Source organism: Primulina huaijiensis, chromosome 17 (genome assembly GCF_012295235.1).
Source record: "Primulina huaijiensis isolate GDHJ02 chromosome 17, ASM1229523v2, whole genome shotgun sequence".
NCBI lineage: Eukaryota > Viridiplantae > Streptophyta > Magnoliopsida > Lamiales > Gesneriaceae > Primulina > Primulina huaijiensis.
The window spans coordinates 13,833,763-13,857,410 of NC_133322.1; the positions used below are offsets into that span (position 1 = coordinate 13,833,763).

Genomic DNA, 23,648 nt, shown 5'->3' on the forward strand with positions numbered 1-23,648 from the left:
TATATTATAATAATTACTTTTAGGCTTTTTTTCGTTAACTTCATATAATTAAAAATATCATAAGGAATTTTTTTAACCATGCAATTATAGAAATTTAACAATAACATAAGTGATTTAATTAGACTTTTTATGAAATATGACTAAAATTGATTATTAAACATAATTACATGATTATAATTGATTCAATAAAAAAAAACATAAGACTAAAAATGTGTCACTTCACTACATACAAAACTAAAATTGACGTTTTGATATATTTTGCAATCAAATGGAAGTGACACTCAAAAGAAAGCTAAGTGGATTAAGAGCGCTTGGGAAAGCTTTTGCTTATTTTAAAGTGATTTTTCTATATATTATTTTGAAGTTAATGCGAAACAAAAGTGGGAAGTGTTTGGGAATAAAAATATAAAGCTAATGCAAACTAAAGTTTGATTGTTTGGAAAAAAAATTGTTTCTAAACTTAATTTTTAGTAAAATGACAACAATATCTTTAGTATATCTAACATTAATCCTTTTTAATTATCTAAATTTTGGTACTCACACATCAACAATTTATTTAAGTAATTATTATATATTTTAAATTTTTTGTATTAAAATTAAATTTTTTTATAACATAAATGCATGAAACTTTATATAAGATTAATTAAAATAAAAAATATAAAGGAAAAAATTTATATAAATGCTCAAAATATGTAAAAAAAATTATGGAAATAAAAATTATATAAAATGCATTATATATTTAAAAAATAATATTTGTAATAAATATGATTGGAATTTAATGAATTACATTCGAAACTTTTAGAAACTCATTCATAAATAAGATTTAATATTTTTAAAAATCTCCAAAAATATTTATAAAAATTTAGAACAATTTTAGAATATAATAAATTTTTTAAAGATATAAATGTCGAATTATAATTTTAAATTATTAACAAAAATGAAAAACAGAAGTAGAAATAAATATATCAAACTTACTTCTAACTTTTGGTTAAAAATCATAAAAATTAAAACAGCAGCTATACATCCCCAAGTAAGCTTTTGGTTAACAATCCCTAACTTGATCTCTCCCCCACTTCTCACTATCTGCTTATAATTCATCTCCGGTTGTTTCAGAAAAAAAAAAAAAAAAAAATTATGGAAAAAAATGATGATTTCCAACTTTTACATAATGATTTTGCTTGAAACCCGAAACAAATTATATGAAATCTTTTATTACACAATTGTTCTGTATCTTATACCACATTAAATAGATTTAGATAAACGGAAATTTTATTCCTATCCTCGATTCCTCCATTTCTTTCTTTTGTGGCTTTGGTCAATTTTCATAGGTTCAGTTTAGCGCGTGCAATATATAGTGTTATAGAAGGTTTCTTCCGAAAACAAATGTCTCAAGATTCAAGTGACATAACTGTTTCCTTTGTCTCCAAATTTACATAAAAAAATTTTCAGACAAAAAGACAGCGAACACAAATGCAAAAAGAAAGGGTAGAAGACAATATGGAATGCCTAACTATAACCACTCTACAACCCCGTAAATCGAAAACCACATATTATGCATCTCAAATAAAATTACATGAGAAAAAATGTAAAAAAAATTCAAACTACTTAAAGCAGGAAACTATGGAAGGATGAGAAGTAATATATCTACCCACCACAAAAAGAAAAATACATCTAAGAGTGTAGGCTCTCCCATCCCATCCACTCGAGCCAAAAAAAGGTAAGCAATAGCCAAAAAAACACCACCAAAACATCAAGCGCTTTCACCTTTCTTCCATGTTTTCTCCTTCGAATATCCACTAAGATATGCCTCTTCTAGATTTGGCACCAATATGGACATTTCAGACTAGTGAAATCCCAAGTTAATTGTATATTTTCACTGGTTTCTCAAACGTGTGGCGGTTCTGTAACATGATCAGAAAGGAGCCAAATTTTAAGTCTGGAGATCATGATCAAAGACTTAGCAGTCTTTCCCAAATAAGACTAAGCGTAACGGGAAAAAAATAGGAAATACTTGACATTGAGACAAATATTTCACAGATACTTCGGTAATAATCGATTAAAAGATTCTCAATGTGTATATAGCATTGGATCATTGTCGAACATTTGATCTGGCAATAATTGATTCATGAAATATGGCAATCTGGAGATATTACCTGGTTGGCAGCATAAGCTCTTTTGGGACTTGTGTCTGAATGTTCTAGCCCAAGGTATTGCTCCCAAGCACCATAAACCTCTCTCCTCTGGAAAAGAGAAGTACAAGTTTCCATCAGTCATTGATTTTCCATGAAAAAGTAATAATTTAACAATTATGATAAATATAAATGATAAACGACTCAGAAAGAAAAACTGTGACCTGAAAACGACTAGAGATAACGTCAGAATCCTCAAGATACTCCGGCCGTCCCAATGATAGAAACGCAAACTTCCACTGAATTTTTAAGCGGATAGCCCAATGATCAGAATATTATTTTAGAAGTCAAACAAATCAATGGAAATGCCCTTGGCAAATATAATAGTTTAACAAGTCTATCTGCAGCTCTAACCGGAGAATGGAACATACCTTAGAAAATTCCTCATCCAGAACTTGCAATCTTCTTTGAATGCGCAATTTAACATCTTCTAATCTTTCACCTTCGTGGATGACCAGAAAGAAGGGATCCCCAAAATTTTGAACTTGCTGTTTAAGAAATAAATGAACAATTAAATACCTGATTACAGCAAAGGACACTGCATGTGCATCTTTCAAGCTCCTCATTGTCACAATACAGTAACTTTGCCAACAACCAAACAGTATCAAGGAATTTATCATTTTATCAAGCACGCCATATGTACCACTTGATTCTGGGCGCTCTCCTTTGTGAAATGGTAAACATGGATCAAACGATCGTTGGGCCCAATGTTCTTTTCTTCTTCTGGAATCTATAAGAGAAAAAATCTTGGAATGTAACTTGCAGGAATAAACTGATATGATAACTCGTGCTTTCTTTCAATGTATGAAAATATTACATGGCAAATGAAAATTAAAAAAAAATTATAATTAAACACCATGAAAGGTTTTCCTGCAACAGCTAAGGTTGTTTTTTGTGAACTGTGTCAGTCACTGTTCAGAATTCATGCAGTAAATCATATTATTCGATTTTTGGGAGTCATACAACAAGGTTCAATGGTATGGACAACTAAAAACATAAAAATTAACACCCAAGAGCATAAGAAAAGACTTTAACAAAAGAATTCACCTCCTCAGCACGTAATGTCCAGTACTGGTCATTTATATTCTCAATCTTCTCGTTAATTGGAAAGATCTGAAAAATCAAGAAAGCGGAATTTGGCTTATATTCAAGAGATAAACGTAGGAAATAAAAAATTAAAAATAAATACTTAAAAGTAATGAAAGGATAATAAATTATATGCTCTCGAAGTCGAGGGCCGGTACTATTTCCGAAGCCAAACAAAGATCCGATTGGTTAGAAATATTATTGTTGACATCTGAAAAAAATAGACATATGATAAAGGAAAATATGCGAATCACAGGAGTCTCTGCACTTGATGATTTCTAGGAAGAGAGAAGATCATATGATCACCAAAACTTTTATCAAATTCTCAAGAACAAAACAATGTCAAGAGTAGAATGTTACCTTGTAAATCTTGTGATAGAAAACTTCAAGCAGCCTAAGTTCAGCACTTGGATGAGACAATTCTACCTATCAATTTATGCCCAAGATATGAGACATCGAAAATTTTATGATGCTAATATCTCAATTATTTATCATAGAAGAAACTGCCAATGTGTAAAACTTGCCTAAAAGGTTAATACAACAAAGATAACCCTTCGCAGGACTGGAGTTAGGGGATTATGGGGAAGGAATCAGTTAAAAGCACAGGTTAAGTTACGTTTTTACCAACAATTTTCGACCAGACAACTACCACTGAAATAAGCTGTTGACATTTTTAAACTTGACAGCTCACAACACAACTAGCTCACAGAATAGGACTGAGCTAACCTTTGTTTTAATCTCATTAAGAACAACTCCTACAGTGCTTTGTTTTGGCAACCTAATATTGAGAATTAGAGCCTGCAATGGAAATGTAGAAACGGAATAATAATTTTATACAACTCAAGTAAACAAAAGTAGTTTATAGAGGAGCACAAGAATAGCGTCACCTCATCCTTTGTGGCATGATGGAAGGCAACTTTCAGCGTTTTCAGACATTGCAGTTCTGGAAGAGGAATGTCCAGCACTTCATAGTACAATATATCTGATATCTACCACAAGATACCAAAATAAAATTATTCCTCCTGTAATCTCAGCATTCCATACCTCTTACACCAGTCTCTACAACCCATCAATAAAAAGAAAAAAAATGGTATAAACCTCTTTGTCAAAGCTACCTGATTGTAGTGGACTAGCATGTCTAATAAATGGTCAACTGCTCTGTATTTGATAGGATTGGGTTTCGGTTGCTGGGAATAGCAATTGTGAGGCGTAAGCCGAATTTTTGATGGATCATCCAAGCCAAGGCGCTGGGCAACCCTTTCCATAACATCATCATAAGTGTGATTCTTTGACCTATAGATTTATTATCAACTTGATTACAAACAAGTTTGCTCAAAAACTTGCAACGGGGACATATTAACTAGTTGCAGTCCTCAACAGTCGACAGAATACAATAAATACTCACAACTCAAGGAAAAATTCATCTTCCTTAGGTCTTTCCAGTGCTCGAAAATGCACGACCTGCAAGGAGTAAATATAAACCGAAGTCTGAAAAGGTAAGGAAAATATTTAAAATATTTTCTTGTCACTCAAAAAGGCCTTCAATATTATTTGAAATAACAAGACTGACCTGGCGATTCTTCACATATTCCAAAAACAAAGGGACATCAGGAAATCTAAATATCTCTTCACTTTCAGGCTGAGGCCGTTTCTGGAAGCAAACAATGTCACCGTCTTCAATCTAGCAGAAAGAGCAGAGATAAGATTAAAAAAAACTATGAATGAAAAGACATTCTACCAATAGATTTACATTACAATACAATACACACCTGACTAAAACGAAATGAAGCTCTTTTATCAAGGCGTTCACACATAACAGATGGCTCATATTTAATTTCCTAAAGAAATGGCAAACAAGAGGATTGAAAAAGAATATTAGCTATGCTCGAGATAGCAGATATTATGCATATGGTCTTGCTACAAGACCTTTTTGCATCAAACTGCAAACTGTAGCTTGAAGATCAGACAGACCTCAAAGAATTCAATCTCTTCATCAGGAGCAAATCCAGCCAGTTCATTTAGCTTTGTTTGGATCTCAATAGGCTTTCTAGAGCTTTTCACAAAAAGCCTCCCAACATATCTGGAATTAACAATTATCACTAGTAAAATTGAGCGCACTTTTAAGAAAGTGGAAAAAAGTATGCTTTAGAAGAAAATTACCGAAGTTCTTCTTTCTCGGGATCATAAAGTTTAAAAAACAGCAGTATATCTTCCTTTATTTTCTCTGGTGGAATAATAGGATGTAAATCCTATACATTCATTGCAACAGTAACAGTTAGAATAGGAGCAACAAAAATCCCTCAATGTGTTGCCTTTAAAATTCCCATAGTCAAAATTATCTCAAATGTGGTTCAAACATACTGGTCCATATTCTACTTCCAAAAACAACTTCAATTCTGCATTGTGGGCTTTGTTGGAAACTTCCCTCAATGCTCCAACCTGCATAACATTATTTTAGAAGCTAATTAAAATTTCAAAAAATTACAAAGAAATGTTAAATCAAGTAGATGATATCGTATATGGCTCCCAGAAATAGAAGTCATGGTAATCGAAGCAAAAGAAAATCAGGCAAGACAAAATCAATTTAGTCAATCATCAAAATGTGAAACAAGACTGGTGACATCCAGAGGCATATGAGGGATGGTTGAACAATGAGCAAAACAAACAGAATATAAGAAGCTGACGAGGACTTTCCAAGCTGACACGTGACCTTAATGCTATAACATATATCCATAATTCTACCAAATAAATGGTTTCTCTCAATAAATTAGAACAAGAAACAGAAAACTATATATTTGCCTACTTCTGTATAAATTTTTACATATTTATGGCTGTCTATAAATAGAAAATGAAAGGCAGAAGTTAAAAATATTTACAGTTTGTGCTTCCTCTTGTGGAGTCAAAGGCCTGTTCGGGCGATAAGTATGGTTCTGCCTCTTTGCCCAGATCCAAAAGCGCTGAAATTGAACCGGTACACCAAGTTCTTTGGCAACTTCCTCCTGCAATCATAAATCACAAATTTACGTAACATTAAACAAGAATATGAAAAAAGGAATAGAAATGCCTTATTTTTTTATGATAAATAAAGTAAACAAGGACAATAGTAGTAAATCCAAAATACATGCGATAAAAGAAGGAAAAAACTAAAAATACAACCCACTGTGCAGTGTCACAAAATTTTGAAGCATTATACGACACATATACTAACTATTTATGTGAGGATGCAACATTAGAAGTTAGAACAAAAATGCGTGAAGGCGTTCGGGAGCTATAATAGTCTCTACTACCCAATGTACTTGCCTAAATAGTATATCAATCAAAATTTGGTGTTTTAAGTGTTAGAAGATGTGATTTGCAACATTATATTTGTCAGACAATTTTCTAATTCAGGTCACGATTCAGTGAGACATGCTCGTGAAAACGTCACTAGAAATCAAAAATAACAAAAGAAAAAATAAAGATCCAATGAAATAGCAGATTACATTAAAAAAAAAACGCAATCTTGCAGAGCTCCATTATCACATCTAGGCCACTGAAAACATATAAGATAATCAATATTACTATTTGGTAAGGACTGTGGAGTAGATGCATGTTAACCAAGAAATTTAGTTGCTTTTATTCTAATAGCTTTTTCTGGAAAGGAAGATAAATATTGTCGTCCACATATTTATTACCACTCATGCTTAGATCCTTCCTTCAAGAATTACAGGCTTAATCTTCTTGACTAGTTGGGATTCCAGATAGGCTAAAATTGCCTTAACTAGTTGTGATTCTAGATAAGGTTTGCTGAAGAGCCCCAGCATAAAGATGTTGGCATGTGATTTTCAATCATATTTTTACTCCATCACATCTGCCTAAAATGATGCTTTATCGTTGGTCCATGAGCAGAATATCTGCATCCCAAAGCACTCTCTTTGAGGTGTTACTGCAATTTCAGCACTTGTGGCCCCTATTTCCCAAATACAGAAACCAACCTTCATACAGTCACTGAACTATACAAATCCTTTTCTTCCTTTTCGATCCCAGCCTGTCAAGGTCCATATCCAAGTCGAAACCGTGAAGGTACAAATCCTAATAAATGACCTAAATCATGTGATGATATACTGACTTTTCCTTTCCCTCTAGGTTCACCAAAAGTAAAATTTAAGTGATTTTGTCTAGCCAGTCAATCTAGCAGCATTTATGGAACAGGCTTATCTTCCCCCAAACAATAATATTTCAGTCATTGAAGAACCCATTTTCACTGATTCTTTAATCAAAAGAAATAAATGGAAAAGGAGAGTACCTTGAAAAGGTTAAAAGGCATCTGTTTCTGAATTCGAAAGTTACGGACTTTATCATGATCAACAAGATCAAAATATATATCCTTTCCAATCTGTTCCCTCAAGTCCTCATCTCGAGCAACCTGCAAACATTAGCATATACTCCTTCAGTGACCAATTTCAAGAAATGTGGTAATCAATTTTACATGAGGATGAGAAACAATAACCTTGATGATAGTATAAAGGTGAGCCTGAGCTTTATATCTTCTCTTGTCTTCTTTTTCTTCTTGTTCCTTTTTCAGTCTTACCTGAAATGAGCACGTGCATGATATTTAATGTCAAAATTACGCGTAAAACAAAATGTTTAGAGAGATCTGTAAGTACAACTGCAAACATTACCCGAAGATGTACTGCAATGTCCTTTTCATCCACATTGCAAATTATTTTGTCCTTGTCACTCACACGTATATAGACAAGCATGTATGCATTTGAATACTTGGTAAATTTAAATGGAGTGTTATTGAAGCCAGGATTTGTCTGTGGCAACTACAAGATAAAGTGAAAGTAAGAAAGCATACAAAATGAGGAATGCATGGATGAAAATCTAAAGGTAAGAAAATCACCTCTTCTTCGCCACCATACTGCTCCTCTAATGCCCTTTTCGCATCTTCTTTAGTGACCCTCTCATCATCAAATTTATACCTGTAAAGGGAATCATAAAAAGACAAAATAACCCTAGATAAGGTTTGTCAAGGTTCTAAGAAAACACAAATGCACAATCTCATGATACAGTATATAAAGGTATGCATATGTATAGAAACTTAAAAAAGTGATTGGTCGCTGAGGAAGGGGATGAGGGGGAGAGATATTCTCCGTTAGTACTGACACATACCACTGATCAGAGAGCGTCGGCCTGATGAAAGCGTAATAATGTCCACCATGAACACCACCACTATGAACCAAAACACTGTTGGGAAGGTAATATGTAAGAATGAAAGGCACAAAGATTAAGTAAATGATTCATGAAAGAGAATAATTCACAAACCACAACTCCTGCAGACAATACCAAGAAAGGATGTACAAATTTCTAGTCTTCAAAGATCAACAAGCAGAAAACCTTATGGCATAACTACCTTGCTACTAGGATAGCGATATTTTCACTCCAAACGATCTATCATGATATACCAGGATCACAACTCGAATATCATTGCAACTCGGACGGTAACGTTAATCATCAACATCAAGCAAATAACTGACCAAGAACTCATTGATTCATGATAAATTAATCAGAAGCAGGAAAAAAAATGGTTTTAAGCATACATAAATATTTTCACAAACCAAAATGGCTTACATAGTTGATGATGATATAATCAAGAAGTTTCTGAATTGTCTTAGACTCCAGAGTTTTTTAAGACAAAAAAAAAACATGTCTGGCCTCATAAAGAAGGAATAAACTCAGAATAATATAAATCGCTGTGTTTGCATGGGCAGTAGGAGACCGATCATTGTGAAATGGCATACAAAGAGACAGCAGATTTTGATTGAGAAACAAAAATGGATTCCTCGAAGGCCAAACGGACAGGTAGCTCATTCTGATAGATGACATATGAGTCGTGTTGACATGCTTTCTCATTCATGCAGCTCTTTCTGATAACTTTCGAAGTTGATAATTTTTACCCTAATGCTAACAGCGACAAAATCCACAATAAAGCATAGAGATGGAATATATATATATACACATATATATATGTTGAAGATTTTGTATATATTAGAAAAAATAATTAGGATATTTATTTAAGTTAAACTTTAAATTTAAAAAAGATATATTAGATATGGCAGAGATAAGTATCTAGGTTTTCCTTATATATATTGATTCATGTAAATTCAATGATAATAAGAATTTTATTCCACCAAACTATATGGAATCATAGATTAGGAACAAACCCTAGCCGCCATGACAAAATACCGCTATATGGCCTCGACGTCGGAGTCCGAGAAGCCACCATCGGATCCGTCGCTTTCAACCATGCCCAATCTCTCTCCACTTCAATCCATCACGTGCCAGTTGCCACAAACTCAATGGCCAGAATTACTTACAATGGTCTCAGTTCGTCATGATGTTTATATGCAGCAAGGGAAAGGAAGATCTCATCTCTTGTTCCTCCAAACGACCGGCCATGACGGATGGAAAATTTAAAATGCCGAGAATAGCATGCTCATGTCTTGGCATATCAATTCCATGCTATCATAGTTCAGGTTCCACCATTATGTATTGGATTGCCCATTGTTGGACCACTCGTTCTGCCCATAGTTCGATCATTTGTAAACTTCATGGTCCAAATGTTCATTCTTGGGCGTGAGGGGATCTTGTTAGTTGTCTCACATCCGTGAGATAAAATCCCTGGGAGTTGCATATATGGACTTGGACAATCCTCCCCTCTGAATCATTCAATATGGAAAGCAGCCTCCATGACATCCACCAAGGTGAGGATACGATCACAACTTATTTCATCGCGCTCACAAAACTCTGGCATCAGCTAGATCTGTTTGAATCATGGGACTGGAAGTGTGCATCGGGCGAAGCACAATTCAAGGAAATTGTGGAGACCAAATATGTATTCAAGTTCCTTCTCGGCCTTGATGCATCTCTCGATGAAGTACGTGGCCGTATCTTCCGTGTTGCCTTCTCCGAGGTTCGCCATAAGGAAAGTCGTCGAAAGTTGATGTTAGGCTTTTCCCGCCCGCCTCCCAACGATGCTTCTGCGCTTGCGACTGCTCGACCATCGTTTCCTTCCATATCCGACACTGGTGTGTGCCATTCGCCACATGCGATATCCACAACCAGTCCTCATGTACGGAATGGTCGTCTATGGTGTGACAAGTATAAGAAACCGAACCATACAATGGACACTTGTTGGCGCATCCATGGCAAACCGGGAGATTGGAAACCAAATAGGGAACGCCGTGCTTATTCAGCTACTGTCAACGTTGCTTCTCCAGGCTCGCAACAGCCTTTCACCCAACAGCAGCTTGATGCTCTACAACGCCTGTTCAACCATATTTCTGCTCAATCCACAACCCCTTTGAGTACGGGCAACGCAACAAACCAAGGTGATTTTCCTATCGCATTTGCCTCGAATCGAGATTTGTCTTCTACATGGATTGTAGACTCGTGCGACTCTGATCATATAATGGGTAGTCTTTCAATCTTTAGCTCCTACAAGGCATGTGCGGACTCTCGTTCTGTACGAATTGCTAAGGTTCCAGTTCAAAGATCTTGGGTGTTGGTTCTATACAACTTTCCCGTGACATTCACTCACACTTTGTGCTCTTCGTCCCTGATCTTACTATTAATTTACTATCTGTGAGCTCCACTGCACTACTAAATTCTCTATTAATTCTTGTCTCTTTCAGGAAATGGCATCAGAGAAGACGATTGACAATGCTGAACTATGTGTTGGATTGCTTTTCTTCCAAATGGAGCCTACCTTCAAGACTGCACCATTGCGTATCCCAAGACCGCATTTTCTAATTTCTTGTTATAGTTTAATTCCAATAAAGAGAATGATATTCTTTTATGGCACTATAGACTAGGTCATCCAAACTCTCAGCACTTAGCAAAATTGTTTTCATTCCTATTTCGCAATAATAAATCTTCTTTACTTCAATGTGATGTTTGTCAAGTTTCCAAACACACCCATAGCACTTTCAAACCACAATTATACAAACCATCAAACTTCTCACTCATCCACAGTGACATATGAGGTCCATCAAAATAAAAATGTGACAGGTACTCGTCGATTCCTATTATTTGTGGATGAACATACTCGTGTCTCATGGGTATTCCTCATGAAAGACAAGTCCGAAACAACTTCCTTGTTCAAACATTTTCATTCAATGATTCAAACTCAGATCTCTGCTCAAATACAAGTCCTCCGCACTGATCGTGCTCGTGACTACTTTAATTCTGTGTTGGGAAGATATCTGGCATGTCATGGGATTGTCCATCAAAGTTTCTGTGTCAACACACCTCAACAAAATGGGGTTTCTGAACGGAAAAATCGTCACTTTCTCAAAGTTACCCGTTCTCTTCTGTTCACACACACAGTCCCTCCCCATTTTTGGGGTGACGGGGTACTCACTGCCACTTACCTAATTAATCATATGTCTTCCCGTTTCCTCAACTACAAAACCCCTATTGAGGTCCTTCTGGAACACTTTCCTAAAAACACATCTCCTAAACTCTATTCCCCTCAAAGACTTTGGGTGTTCTGTCTTCGTCCATATTCATTCCCAACATCGTGGGAAATTCAACCCGCGAGCTATCAAATGTATTTTTCTAGGGTATTCCCCCAACCAGAAAGGCTACAAATGCTATTGCCCGATCACCAAAAAGTTTTATCATTCTCGTGATGTCACCTTCTTCGAAAACAAACCCTTATATCTCAATTTATTCATTCAGGGGAGAGCAACATCAATGGTGGAAGTGAAAATGAATCTCTAAATTGGGATCCTAATTCATTTGCAGACCCAATTTCTGTCAATCCCGAACCTAACAACCAGTCGACTTCCTCAAACACACCCCTCAAGATTTATTCAAGAAGGAAGATCATCCAAATGGACAGACAACAAGACACAGCACCCAGTCAGTCAATCCAAGACTCCTCTACGAGACCAATTCCCAATGAAAAGACCAAGGTACTGCTGAACTCAACAGTAATTCTCCCATAATTGATGAATGTGACATTGATGACAGACATGTTGCATTGAGAAAGGGAACTAGAACTTGTAACCAACACCCGATATGTAACTTTGTTTCATTTAAATCATTATCTCATGTATAACGTGCGTTTGTCTCCAGTTTAGATCAAGTTAAGGTCCCAAGTTTAATCGAGGATGTACTCAAGGATCCTAAGTGGAAGTATGCCGCCGTCGATAAGATTACAGCATTAGAAAAGAACAATACATGGCAGATTCCTGAACTTCCCCCCGACAAAAGAACGGTTGGCTGCAAATGGATTTTCACAGTGAAGTATAAGGCTGATGGAAGCATTAAACGATACAAAGCACGACTTGTTGCTAAGGGATACACTCAGTCTTACGGAATATATTATCAAGAGATCTTTACTCCGGTAGCAAGACTCAACACTGTCAGGGTACTCCTATCAATTGCCGCCAATCTTGACTGGCCATTATTCCAACTGGATGTTAAAAACGCATTCCTCAATGGGAAACTGGAGGAAGAAGTATACGTGGATATTCTCTCTTTGTGACAGAAACAGTGAAACACAAAGTGTGCAAGTTAAAAAAGTCTCTATATGGTCTTAAACAGTCACCTCGAGCCTGGTTTCATCGGTTTACCAATGTGTTGACTAAAGAATGGTATTTACAGTGTCAAGCAGATCACACGTTATTCGTCAAGCACACCGAAGGAAGGACTACTGCTCTCATTGTCTACGTCAATGACATCGTTCTCACAGGGAAGAGTGAATAAAAGAAATCCTTTCAAGAATTGAAATGAAAGATCTAGGAAAACTTAAATATTTTTTGGGATGAAAGTGACAAGATCATTTCATGGAATTTCAATATCGCAACGAAAGTATGTTCTAAATCTACCGAGAGAGACTGGAATGTTGGGGTGCAAGACAACTGACACTCCAATGGATCCAAATGTGAAAATGGGTATGAATCAAGATCGAGTACTTGTTGACAAAGGAAGATGCCTGCAATTGGTTGGAAAATTGATCTACCTATCATATACTCGACCTGACATAGGATACATCGTAAGTTTTGTCAGTCAGTACATGACTAAACCTACTGAAGAACACATGGAAGCGGTATACCGATTGTTGCGATACTTGAAGAGAACACCTGGAAAAGGGTTGCTCTTTAGGAATATTACAATCAGAAATGTTAGTGTCTACAGTGATACTGATTGGGTAGGTTGTCCTGTTGATAGACGCTCTACTTCATGTTATGATTCATTTGTATGGGGTAACCTCGTGACTTGGAGAAGTAAGAAACAACAAGTTGTGGCCAGAAGCAGAATTCAGAGCTTTGTCCAATGGGATTTGTGAAGGCATATAGCTTAAAACACTACTCATTGAATTGAAGATAAGAAATAGTCATCCAATAGAGATGATGTGCGACATCCAAGCGGCCTTAAATATTGCCAAGAATCTAGTTCATCCTGATCGAACAAAGCACGTGGAAATCGACAGACACTTCATAAGTGAAAAGATTGAGAAGAAAATAATTGATATCCACTATGTTCTCTCACACATGCAGCTGGCAGATATTTTGACAAAGGCACTCCATCGACCGCACTTTGAAGAATTAAAGACCAAGCTTGGCATGACAACATATACCGCCAAGCTTGAGGGTGAGTGTTGAAGATTTTGTATATCTTAGATAAGATAATTATGATATTTATTTAAGTTAAACTTTAAATTTAGAATAGATATGGTAGAGATAAGGATCTAGGTTTTCTTTATATATATTGATTCATGTACATTCAATGATAATAAGAATTTTATTCCACCAAACTACAATATATATATATATATATATATATAGATAGAAAGAAAGAGAGAGAGATATGGTCCAGGAGCTATAATAACCTGTGAAGTATGTAAAGGTTTCGTACACTCTTATCTGCATCTGGTGATAAATACTTGCCATTGTCTCTATCAAGATCAAGTTCCAACGGAAATTCATATCGGTCATTTATCTGCAACCATGAAGCATTTTTCAAATGATGCACCAAAGTTAGACACCAATGTGACTACACGTATGGAATTCTAAGCAGCCTTTCCTCGAAGAAATCCAATTCAAAAGAAAGTATAAAAATAAAAATAATAGGCTAAATCAACTTTCGATCTGGAATTGGAGAAACATGAAATTGGACAGAACAAGAATTTGGACAGCATCATCAACAGCAGATGTCAAAAGTGTTGGAAAAACATATTCTTACTATAAATTACTTTTGAGGAGCTCCAATTAACATGAGCGGCCAGCACAATAAAAAAAAAACTGAATTCTAGTCAAAAAATACAGTGAGAACAGATTCAGGACTAATCCTCCTGATATAAGCACTACACTTATTGCTGAAGGAGAACAGGTGGATTTAATGAAATACTAAAAGATCAAAAGTCTCTCCAACAGAAGCACATAAAGAAAACCTAAAACATACTTAGAAAGATATCCGTAACAAAAAAAATTGAATAAGTTAAACTTGAAAGAATAGTCAAATCTGATGATGTTCTAAGTTCAATGATAGTGGCGAGCAAATTAACAAGTAAAAAAATACTACAAAACAGAAATTGAGTCAAGATTGTCTGTCACACTATTGAATTCATCAAATGGTTGCTGCAAATATCAAGAAGAGGAAAAGAGAATAGTAATTCGAGCAGAAAAAAGATACCAGTACATATTACTACTAAAAACAACAGAAAAGGAAATCTAACATCAACAAAAATCAAGTAACAGCTACTGACTAGCGAAAAGATCGACGGGGAGAGGAGAATAAAATGCATGCTATTCATCTAACCTTAACCATCATATCTCTCATAAAATCATACTCAAACCGCTTTAACTGCAGCTGGAGAACTGGAGGGAAGTCAATGAACAAGACACCCTTCTTGGCATCCTAAGATTCACACAATTATTTTCAGAAGATGTCCAACAAAAGAAAAGGTCATTCAGCATTGAGACAAAAAAAAATGTAAATCAAATTATTAATCAAGACAAGAATAAGTATGAAACCCAAAAAAATAAGAAAAAAGATCATTAATTTCATAAATAACAATTATCACCTTCCCCACTACTCAAAATAGTTAACCAAGTCACACATGCAAAACCATCAAACTGGAATCAAAGCTTCAACAGAGCACAACAAAAACCTTTTAATCTAACAAACATATTATGGTGTCACTCGGATTATTCAAATGATCAATACTGTTTTTCAAAAGGCGACAGTCATCTACAAGTAGTTCAAAAACTATGTATGCATTGCATCACCGGGAATCCACTCCTAAAGCAGTTCAAAAACTATGTATGCATCGCATCACCGGGAATCCACTCCTAAAATATTAAATCAACAAAGTTTGATATATTTTATTAGAGTGTAAAAGTAACTCACAAGCTATTGCTAGACTTGTTCTGTTGCAGTTAGGGTTTAGTGTTTCGGTTCTTTAAATACCAACTTTGGACCCTGTGTGTCATAATATCCTTCAGCTTCGCGCATTTTTAATCATCATTAGAAATTAATCTACAGAGTACAGAAAACATAAGCATTTGAAACACTCATGAATTGCACAGTTACCAATAAAAAGGAGCAATTTACCTGCAAGCCATGGTCTTCAGCATGGTATTTGTTGTCTCCTTCAAGGCGTTCAACTTCCACATACTTGTCAAAGGAAGCGTAAACATCCTTACAGCCTTTCACATCAAGCTGAAGATCTGCCACATGAACACTTGTAAAAGATAAATTTTTCTTCCAATACTGAGAATTTATCTAGTCTGTAAAACAGCAAATACCGTAAAATGATTCTTTTCGTGTTGATTTAAAATCTACATTGATGCATTCAATGTAATTCATATGGTGCCCCTCGAACAGCTGTTGTATAGTCCCTTCGACAACAGTTCCCTGTCCAGTAACACAGCTGTCACTATGTTGCAAATTATTTTGCAGAACTACATTAAACAAGAACATCAAAAGAAGGCAGGTCAGACACCTTACCTTCATCTTGTCTTCTAGCTTTTCACATAAAACTCTGTTAAGTTCTTGCACATCATGTTGCAAAAAGGAATCATATGTGTCCCATCCAAATGATTTCGTCAATTCTTTTGTAGCTACGCTGGTGTCATTATATTGGAGCTTATAATATAAACTTTGTAAAGCTAATGGTATGCTCCCTGTTGGGTTATCGTTCTCAGTTGTTGGCATATGATATACAGCCTGATTCAACATTTTTCAAGTGAAGCTTCTTAGTTCTCCCTTCTACCATAGCACATGTTAAATAAACTTTATAATTGGTACAACTTATATCATGAAAACCTACTGCTACCTTTCTGAAGTAAGGAATATGATACAAAGTTTGGAGAAGAGAATTCATGTAACAAGTTGCTCCCTGGTTCTTTAGTCCAACATAGCCTGTCTCCTTCTTTGAGTCATAAGCCCAATAATCAACAACCTTACGTACAGCAACATCAGCTTCCACAATACAAGTATCGTTCACAAGGTACCCCTTGTTGGGGTCATAAAGCTCACTAAGAGGCATGAACGATGTGAAACCCCAATCACTCTCCCTTTGATTGAACTGGTGCTGTGTATCTGTGAAACTCGCAAACAGGATCAACATAGGGACAATCATGCTATACATCGCAAGTCATGCAACTGATGGTTCATTCAAATGGAGAAACAAATCATTTTGTTTCCCTGTAATTAACTACCAAGTTTATAGTACAAAGTGAAAATCCAACCAACTTGTCAGTCCAAGTATCAACTTGAGAAAATTACTCTACATTCTTCATAATGAGAGTAAGTCCAACCGAATAAGTGAATCCAACTGGATTTTTTGCCAAAAACAAAGGGATAATCTAATGAAACAATAGACACTCAGCAGAAAGAAATCTTTGGGAAGTCCAGTTTGTTTTCCATTTCCATTTTTCATTTTAGGAGGGGATCTCATGTATTGTCAATCAGAACATCTGAGTACATCACTAAAGGGTAAGCCTCATTGAATCATTAATAATCACAAACCATCCACACCCTTCCCACAAAAAGGCAAAGACACATTTAAAGGCACCTGTATGTGCGTGTAATCATAAACAGGGGCATACATTAGAGAAAGCATACAGGTCAGCTCTAAGAGATACCTTTTTTAACTGTATACTTGTTAAGCACATGATTAACTATAGCCAGGCTAAACTGTGCATATCTATTCCACCCATATGGCAAGTTTGCTGAATCAGCAACATCTAAATACATCGACAAATAATCCACATTATTTCCCTTAGGGAAAATAAGTACCCGCCTGCAAACATCAATAAAGGTCAATAGGTAGTCAGGTCAAATTAAACACGTGGCATAATAAAAATGAATCTAGTTTTCTAAGGAATAACTATTGTCCAATTAAGATCATTTGACAGGATAACTTCCTCCAGACAAAACACTGATCTAAATGAAAGGCATAAAGACATTGTTAGAACACTCAATTACCATTTATATCCACCAACAACGAAGATGTCAGAATAAATCTTCTTCATATTCAATCGGGAAAAGTGCTCTATTGCCCACGTGAAGCGTGATGCCTGAGGCTCATCACTCACCTGGTTTTCCAAAGTTCCTGCATTGTCTGCTGTTGCCACTAGGAAATTGAAACCACTGAAGAAACTCAATACAGATACGGTAAAACTTCATAAAATCGGTTATTTCCATCAAAACTATATTGCGCCAAATCATAAATACCTAAATATTGAATGCCAAATGTAATGAATTGACGTGAATAACTACAGTAGTTACAAAACACTATCTTCCGAGGAAAACAAATAAAAAAAACAAAAACTCAAGCAGTAATGTACACTGGATCACCTTCCATTGGTTGAGGTCCTTCAACCAAAGGCTGAGGACCTTCTACTACATCCGAGTGCGGCACCAGCATCTCTTCATCATCCTGCTGCTACAATTTCATGAGCAAAAAAAATAATAATAAATAAACATTCAAAGAAAAAACTGATCTTGATCCAATAACCACACCCAATCTTAACCCCAAATTCAACAAGCACGTTAAACTTGCACAATTGCACTTAATAAAACCGAATTCAATAACTTAAACCTCCCCCGCACTCACTCAAAAACCCTAGTCGATCACAGACCGATCAGCACAAACACACAGATGCACGCCCTACCAAGACACAAATCATTCCCAGCATCAAATACAAACACTAGCGAAAATCTACAGCATATCACAGACTGAAATTCGCAATGTATAGACACAGATACACAAAGCACAATAGTGAAAGGTGTCAATTGGAGCAAACTAAGGGAAAGTGGTGAAGAGGACTAGAGCGGAGTTACATCCAACGGCTGAGGAGTCATCATGGTCATGGGTGGAGAGATTGCTACCGTCCGATCGATGAATCAGAGAAGAATTTATGGTATTTGAGAGAGAGAGAGAGTGGGAGGGCGGGGGGGGGGAGGAGAATATGGGAGAGGGAGAAGAATCCTGGCTTTTGGGTAGGATTCATTGGGATATTAGACTTTAGGGGTAAAATGGGAATTCAAAAAATAGAAAGAACTAATTAACTAACTAGGTGCTGACACGTATTCTTAAATAGCCTTGGTATTTCTTAGTACTTAGGCTTACTTAGCTGTACAAAACTATTATTATTATTATATTATATATACTAGTTTTTCACCCGTCCATGCACGGACAATTATTTTATCTAATTATTTATTAAAATTAGTATGTATGATAATTTGTTTACTTTCTCTATAATGTGACTTTTTATCAAAGTGAAATGTTTATTGTTTTCATATACATATAGATCTTAACAATGAAACACGGAATAAAAGAGTCATTTTTGTACTTAAAATATTTTATTTAATTAAAAGAAATCATATCATTTGTATAATTAAAAGAGTCATAGCATAATCTAAGAGAATGATCTATATTGGAGATAAAGTATTTTATTTAATTAAAAGAAATCATATCATTTGTAATATCACTTAACGTAGATATTGATGTTGGAATCAGCATCTTGACTGAACCATGAAAACTAAATTGTTGAGATACTCTGGCTCTCAAATCCATATTTCCTGTTTAAATATTTACAACAAAAAATAATTAAAATAAATAGAACTAATTCTAAAAGAAACATTTATAACGATAACTCACAATATAAATTTATTAAAGTATTAAAAAATAGTAATTGATATTTAATATAAATTTATTTAATAGGGATTATTAACAATAGCCTACTATACAACTCCATATCAATTTTGGCCTTGAAGTAATTTAACTAACAAAATTTGCCTGTTGAGCATGTCAAATTCCATACATATATTTTAATTCTAAATATGTTAATTAACAATTTTTCTTTGTTTATATTATTTTGCATGAATAAAAAAAATAAAAATGGTAGCTTATATTAAATTGACATACGATTATTTTTAAATCATCTATAATAATTCGGAAATTGTTAGTCTAAGATTAAAGTTAATATATTGAAGAGAAAAATGATTTTATACTATCATTGAAATAAATATATTAGATCTCAAAAATAAAATCAAATTAAAAATTAGTTCATCTAAAATATAGATGAAATTTTTTAATTATAATAACTTTACATCTATATATATGTGTCATTAATTTTAAATTAATAAAATGATTTCAACGGAGCACAATTTTTGAAACATGTTTCAAATTTTCAGAATTCATATTTAAATTTTGAATAACAATTTGAATTTAGTTTATAATTCTCAGAATGAAATTTAATTTCTGGATTAGAAATTTGAAATATAATTTAATTTAGTTTGTAATCCTAGGAGATATTTAATTTTCAAGTAATTATACACACAGACATTAATATACAATTTTAATAATAAATTAAATATATTTAAACATTTATTATAATATATATTACCATATTTTTCATTTATTTTCTTTTTTAGAATGTCATTTAGGAGAAAGACTTATTAAATTTAGCAACAACTCTACTTTTATATATATATAGATATATTTAAATATTTTCACATAAATGCAATCTGCAAATGAGAAATAACGTTCGTCATGTTAACTATTGATAAATTTGATTTATCATATTGACATATAAATTATTTTGAGTTATTTTACTAAAATCGACCCTTAATTTATTTTGAATTATTTATGTAAAATCGACTTTTAAATTATTTTGATTTATTTAAATGATATATAATCCAATTAAAAGTCGATTTTACTTAATATAATGGTAAAAATATATATTTTATATTTAAATTAAAGTAAAATTTTAAAATCTACTGATGTGATCTGGGTGAAATGGATGAGCCGGGTCGAATGCTTTCACCGGATCTGTTATCAAGATAATGAAGGGAATAAGAGCAGTGTGACATATGGCTTTCCCTGTGACATGCAGACAAGGAGATGAACTCGTGAATGGGCGTCGGAGGGGTGTCCGACGTGGCCACTCCGATGCTTAAGTAGTGAATGACTCAACAAAAGATCAATGTAACCAAGTGATGGTTGTGATATTGATGTAGAAGTGTAGACAATAAAAATGAATCTCAAATGTCAAGAGATAACCTGATATTTATAGTAGGAGAAATAATGATGACCTCGTTCTTCGTGCTACCTACTAATTATAGTAGGACGACTGATTGTACACTATATCCTGGCATGTCAAATCTCATACTAGTCACATCCAGCCTACCTGATTTTGTCAACCACTTAGATTGGTGTCAGAGATAGGTCGGCCGCTACACTCTACCCTACTGGCGTACTTGAGTGTGGTGCTCATATCGAGGTGGCCCAGGTTGAAAGCTTCCCGAGAGCTTGCATGAGAGCCCAGGCGCCCAATAGCCCGGAGAGAAAACGTCCTGGGCGTTCAACTGCTCAGCCTTTGGTGACCCTTCTCGTAGATTTTCCCCAACTCGAGCTACCCGTCCAGTGTCCCGGGTCGTCCGTGACCCGGGCATAATCCATACCCCTGACCCGGGCACAACCCATGACCCGGGCTATCGCGGGGGTATCATCACCCGGGACACTGGGCGGATAGCTCTGACCCGGGCACAACCCATGACCTGGGCTATCCCGAGGGTATCATCACTCCCTCCTTAAATAGTCGGGCTAGTGTCATACTCGCTGTCCCTATTAGTCTTGTGTGCCCAGTCAGGGAAAATACTTTGATAGAAAGATAATCAATTCCATATTATAAAAGCATCGGGGGCTTCATGTCTCCCAGAGATGGGATGAGGTGCCGGGACTTCAAGTCTCCCGGACTTGATATAATGTTCGAGGTGCGGAGCCCCGAGCCAGGGTACGGAGCTCTGAGCTTATGGAATAACCTGGGTACGGAGCCCTGGGTATTGGAATGGTCGAGGTGCGAAGCCCTGGACTTATGGAATAACCAGGGTACGGAGCCTCGAGCCAGGGTACAGAGCCCTGGACTTAATGAACAACCAGGGTACGGAGCCCTGAGTCTTTGAGTGGTCGAGGTGCGGAGCCCCGAGCCAGGGTACGGAGCCCTGGACTTAATAGATGACCGGGGTACGGGTCCCCGGGTCAGGGTACAGGTCTCTGGACTTAATGAGCAACCAGGGTACAGAGCCTGGGCCTCGTATCTCCCGGACTTAAGATAATGTGCCGGGGCCTCGTATCTCCCGGACTTAAGATGATGTGCCGGGGCCTCGTATCTCCCGGACTTCAGATAAGGTGTCGGGGCCTCCTATCTCCCAAACTTAAGATAATGTGTCGGGGCCTCGTATCTCCCGGACTTAAGATAATGTGCCGGGGCCTCGTATCTCCCGGACTTAAGATAATGTGCCGGGGCCTCGTCTCTCCCGGACTTAAGATAATGTATCGGGCCTCGTAGCTCCCGAACTTAAGATAATGTGTCGGGGCCTCGTATCTCCCAGACTTAAGATAAGGTGCCGGGGCCTCTTATCTCCCAGACTTAAGATAATGCCGGGGCTTCGTATCTCCCGGACTTAAGATAATGTGCCGGGGCCTCTTATCTCCCGAACTTAATATAATGTGCCAGGGCCTCCTATCTCTCGGACTTAAGATAATGTGCCGGGGCCTCGTATCTCCCGAACTTAAGATAATGTGACGGGGCTTCGTATCTCCCGGACTTAAGATAATGTGCCGAGGCCTCATGTCTCTCGGACTTTAGATAAGGTGCCGGGACCTCATGTCTCTCGGACTTAAGATAATGTGCCGAGGCCTCGTATCTCTCGTACTTTTAATTTTTCTGCTATTCCTGCTATACTAGTTTTATTAAAAACCAAATCACTAACCTGAAAATACTGAATCCGAATTCATTTTCGGTAAGAGTGAAACTTCTCTTGTTGAGCTAAATTAGGTGAATAATATAGCTGTATGCTACTGAGTGCATAGAAAATGCTCTTCCACGCCAATCCGGGATAGCTGCTGAGCTTTGAGCCCATATAAAATCCACATATAAGATCTGAGTGCCGAGCTGGTCGGACTTGTATATTTGAATGGAAACCATATCTACGCCTTAAGCTCAATTTCCCACAGACGGCGCCAATGATGCGATTCGGGTGAAATGGATGAGCCGGGTCGAATGCTTCCACCGGATCTGCTATCAAGATAATGAAGAGAATAAGAGCAGTGTGAGATATGGCTTTCCCTATGACCTGCAGAGAAGGAGATGAACTCGCGAATGGGCGCCGGAGGGGTGTCCGACGTGGCCACTCCGATGCTTAAGTCAGTGAATGACTTAACAAAAGACCAATGTAACCAAGTGATGGTTGAGATATTGTTGTAGAAGTGTAGACAATAAAAATGAATCTCAAATGCCAAGAGATAACCTGATATTTATAGTAGGAGAAATAATGATGACCTCGTTCTTCGTACTACCTACTAATTATAGTAAGACGGCTGATTGTACCCTATATCCTGACATGTCAAATCTCATACTAGTCACATCCAGCCTACCTGATTTTGTCAACCACTTGGATTGGTGTCAAAGATAGGTTGGTCGCCTACACCCTACCCTAATGGCGTACTTGAGGGTGGTGCTCATATCGAGGTGGCCCAGGTAGAAAGCTTCCCGAGAGCTTGCATGAGAGCCCAGGCGCCTAATAGCCCGGAGACAAAACGTCCTGGGCGTTCAACTGCTCAGCCTCTGGTGACCCTTCTCGTAGATTCTCCCCAACTCGAGCTATTCGTCCAGTGTCCCGGGTCGTCCGTGACCCGGGCACAATCCATACCCCTGACCCGGGCACAACCCATGACCCGGGCTATCTCGGGGGTATCGTCACCCGGGACACTAGACGGATAGCTCTGACCCGAGCACAACCCATGACCCGGGTTATCCCGGTGGTATCATCTACTATGTTTACAAAAAAATGTCTAAATCAAGTCCA

The 23,648-nt window shown here is 36.5% G+C and overlaps 1 protein-coding gene across 9 annotated transcripts; it reads right to left on the minus strand.

The window, feature by feature from the left end:
- Positions 1–1,500: 1,500 nt before the first annotated feature.
- On the minus strand, positions 1,501–18,745 carry LOC140963598 (ubiquitin C-terminal hydrolase 12-like). Of its 9 annotated transcripts, none has more exons than XM_073422987.1 (32): positions 18,618–18,745; positions 18,132–18,216; positions 17,760–17,886; positions 17,417–17,574; positions 16,606–16,871; positions 16,278–16,496; positions 16,076–16,184; positions 15,882–15,997; positions 15,087–15,185; positions 14,158–14,267; positions 8,430–8,504; positions 8,161–8,239; positions 7,937–8,083; positions 7,765–7,845; positions 7,561–7,680; positions 6,152–6,274; positions 5,637–5,714; positions 5,436–5,524; positions 5,247–5,355; positions 5,045–5,113; positions 4,846–4,956; positions 4,681–4,736; positions 4,391–4,568; positions 4,163–4,264; positions 4,002–4,073; positions 3,636–3,701; positions 3,237–3,302; positions 2,833–2,919; positions 2,561–2,677; positions 2,354–2,428; positions 2,154–2,240; positions 1,501–1,901 (listed from the first exon to the last, which is right to left on the minus strand). In XM_073422987.1, exons 1-32 carry the CDS (start codon positions 18,645–18,647, stop codon positions 1,860–1,862), a joined length of 3,348 nt encoding a protein of 1,115 aa, XP_073279088.1. In that variant the 5' UTR covers positions 18,648–18,745; the 3' UTR covers positions 1,501–1,859. The 9 variants fall into 9 exon arrangements, with proteins under 9 accessions (XP_073279088.1, XP_073279085.1, XP_073279082.1 ...); XM_073422984.1 differs by having other exon boundaries at positions 17,760–17,895; XM_073422981.1 differs by having other exon boundaries at positions 17,760–17,907.
- Positions 18,746–23,648: the final 4,903 nt, after the last annotated feature.